The sequence below is a fragment of the Apis dorsata genome, unplaced genomic scaffold, assembly GCF_000469605.1.
Source record: "Apis dorsata unplaced genomic scaffold, Apis dorsata 1.3 scaffold_808, whole genome shotgun sequence".
NCBI lineage: Eukaryota > Metazoa > Arthropoda > Insecta > Hymenoptera > Apidae > Apis > Apis dorsata.
Genome location: NW_006263947.1, coordinates 148,793 through 151,060, shown reverse-complemented (window position 1 = coordinate 151,060; position 2,268 = coordinate 148,793). Strand labels below are relative to the sequence as shown.

Here is a 2,268-nt window from a genome sequence, read left to right as displayed (position 1 = left end):
TAAAATTTTTAATTATATATATTCTATTTTTTGAATTATCAAATTTTTCAATTAAAATTTATACGCGCAATTCTATGTAACATATGGGTAGAATTCTAATAAAAAAAAATTTAATAGATATAGATCATGAATATAAGTTGATGATAAGGGTAGTTTCAAGTTTTCATATAGTAATTATTAATAATAATAACATTAATGCTATCATTAATAAATATGATAGTACACATAGAACTTAAATATAAAAATTTTGTTTAAAATATTAATTTTATATTTCAAAAATTTAAAAAATTTAAAATTATAAAAATGCACGTTTTAAACGATTTTATTACATATTATTTATAAACAAATATATTTTAATAAATTTAAATATCATTTATTATTATATTAATGAAAAAATATTATTTGTAAAATTCAATTTAACAAATAAATTTAAAATATACATGTATATTTTATATGATTAGTTTTATTAAATAATTTAAAATAATGTGCTTAAACAAATTTTAACAAATATAATAATTTTAACAAATTTTAACAAATATAATAATTTAAAATCCGTTATTAAATATGTTGATCATTGATATAAAAAAAAAGTAGTAGTAAGAATCATCAAAAAGAATTATACATATATGCAAGATAGAACGTATGATTATGAACGGATGAGTGTAAAAAATTAGTAAAAGAGGAAATAAGATAGAAACGTAATTCGCGCCGCCACCGCGAGGTGTCAGCATTGCATGCGGCTGGCTCGCTAGCGGCCACCATTGTTGAAATTCTGCTTTGGTTGATGCCCCGACGATTTTTTGACCAAAAATCGTAAATTCGCCAGCCCCTGGCAAGGGCCCTGTGCGGAAGGTGCGTATCCCGTGGTAATCCTGTGACTATGTCAAAACTATAGCAACCGTCAGTGGCATGTTTTACAATAAAAGGCCTACCGGGAAAAGCCAGTGAAATTGAATGTGCCCATCGATTTACGCGAAAGAAAGAGGCATCCATGTCCGTGTCGTATGTCTTGTCGGGGTGTTGGTGTTGTGTGCGCTGCCTGAATTGTGCATGGTACGTGCGTGCATGCGTGCCGGTACAATGCAACGCGTCTATCTCGCGCACCATGCAATCTGTCGATCTTAAATTCTTGTGTATGAAGTGAAAATTTCAATTATCGGAATGTTCTGGGAATGAGATATTTGGGCGTCAGATAGATCGCGCGGAACTTGCAATTTTTGAATAAGTGTATATTGTTCCGCGTGTCGGCACGCGCGGCTCGCGCGTATCGACAATACTGCTTGGTGAGGGAACTACATCTTTGCTTGTGTTTCGTTGTGTATGTGCGTGAAGTTTACGGGGTTAGATGTCTTCTTTCCACGCTTTGCACGTTGTGCGTGCATAGGCGTGTGCACACGCAACGCACGTCATTGATATATGTATACATACATAATATCCGTGTGTTCTATGGGTGTATATGCGCGGCTTGGTTAACGTGCTTTCTTCGTATATATGCGTGCTCTAGTGCTGTACGTGTACGCATACTGCATGCCATTGGAATTCACGAAAAAGTACATGAACTGTATCCTGCTACCACGCCGTTGGATGAAGAAATCGAAATACATAGTGTTACATTCGCATGCCCATCGCTTCCCTCGTGGGTAACATCGGCTCTGAAACATTTACAGTGTTATTACTTACGTTGTGCTTCTGTGAAAACCGTTAGAATTTCTTTTTGATACTATTGTGATAGTTTTTTTAAAAAGAAATAATGATAAATCTATGATGAAAAAATTTCAAAATAAACTTAACTTAGTGTTTTAAAATTGTTGAATATATTAATGTTGATATAAATGACAAAATACTGTGATTTTTCTTCATTATGCTTAAAATTTATCCTTAGATCTTCAATTTATATTTTATAAATTATATATCTTTTATTATTTAAACATATTGTGAAGGGGTACTTTCAATTATGTATTGGATTTATATATAATTATTGATAAAATAAGATTGTTTTTTCCATTTTAAATAGTTTTTATCAATTTTTGAAGTTAAGAGATTATATTTATATTTTTTTTTAAATGCAAATACATTAAAACTATCAATAAAGATATTCATTTATAATATTGAAAATTATAAAATTGTAAGACAATCACCATTAAAAAATGTAAACATTGCAATATATCATAAACTTTGCAAAAAGAATTTGCGCTTTGTGAAATATATAAATTACATATAAATATTTTAATATAAAAAATTGATTTTTATTATTATTTAAAATTAAAT

The 2,268-nt window shown here is 29.7% G+C and overlaps 1 protein-coding gene across 7 annotated transcripts in view; it reads left to right on the top strand.

Moving 5' to 3' along the window:
• The window catches only part of LOC102671284 (uncharacterized protein CG5098), a 10,025-nt gene that overhangs the window by 867 nt on the left and 6,890 nt on the right, over positions 1-2,268 (top strand). For 2 of the 7 annotated variants that reach the window (XM_031513957.1, XM_006623054.1), the window contains exon 1: positions 1,332-1,636. The exons of 2 other annotated variants lie outside the window; for them this stretch is intronic. In XM_031513957.1, the coding sequence (XP_031369817.1) occupies positions 1,492-1,636 (145 nt within the window). In that variant the 5' untranslated portion in view covers positions 1,332-1,491. Of the gene's footprint in view, positions 1-714; positions 853-1,331; positions 1,641-2,268 lie in introns of those variants that run through there. 3 more of the 7 variants (XM_006623061.2, XM_031513958.1, XM_006623059.2) reach the window with 3 other exon arrangements.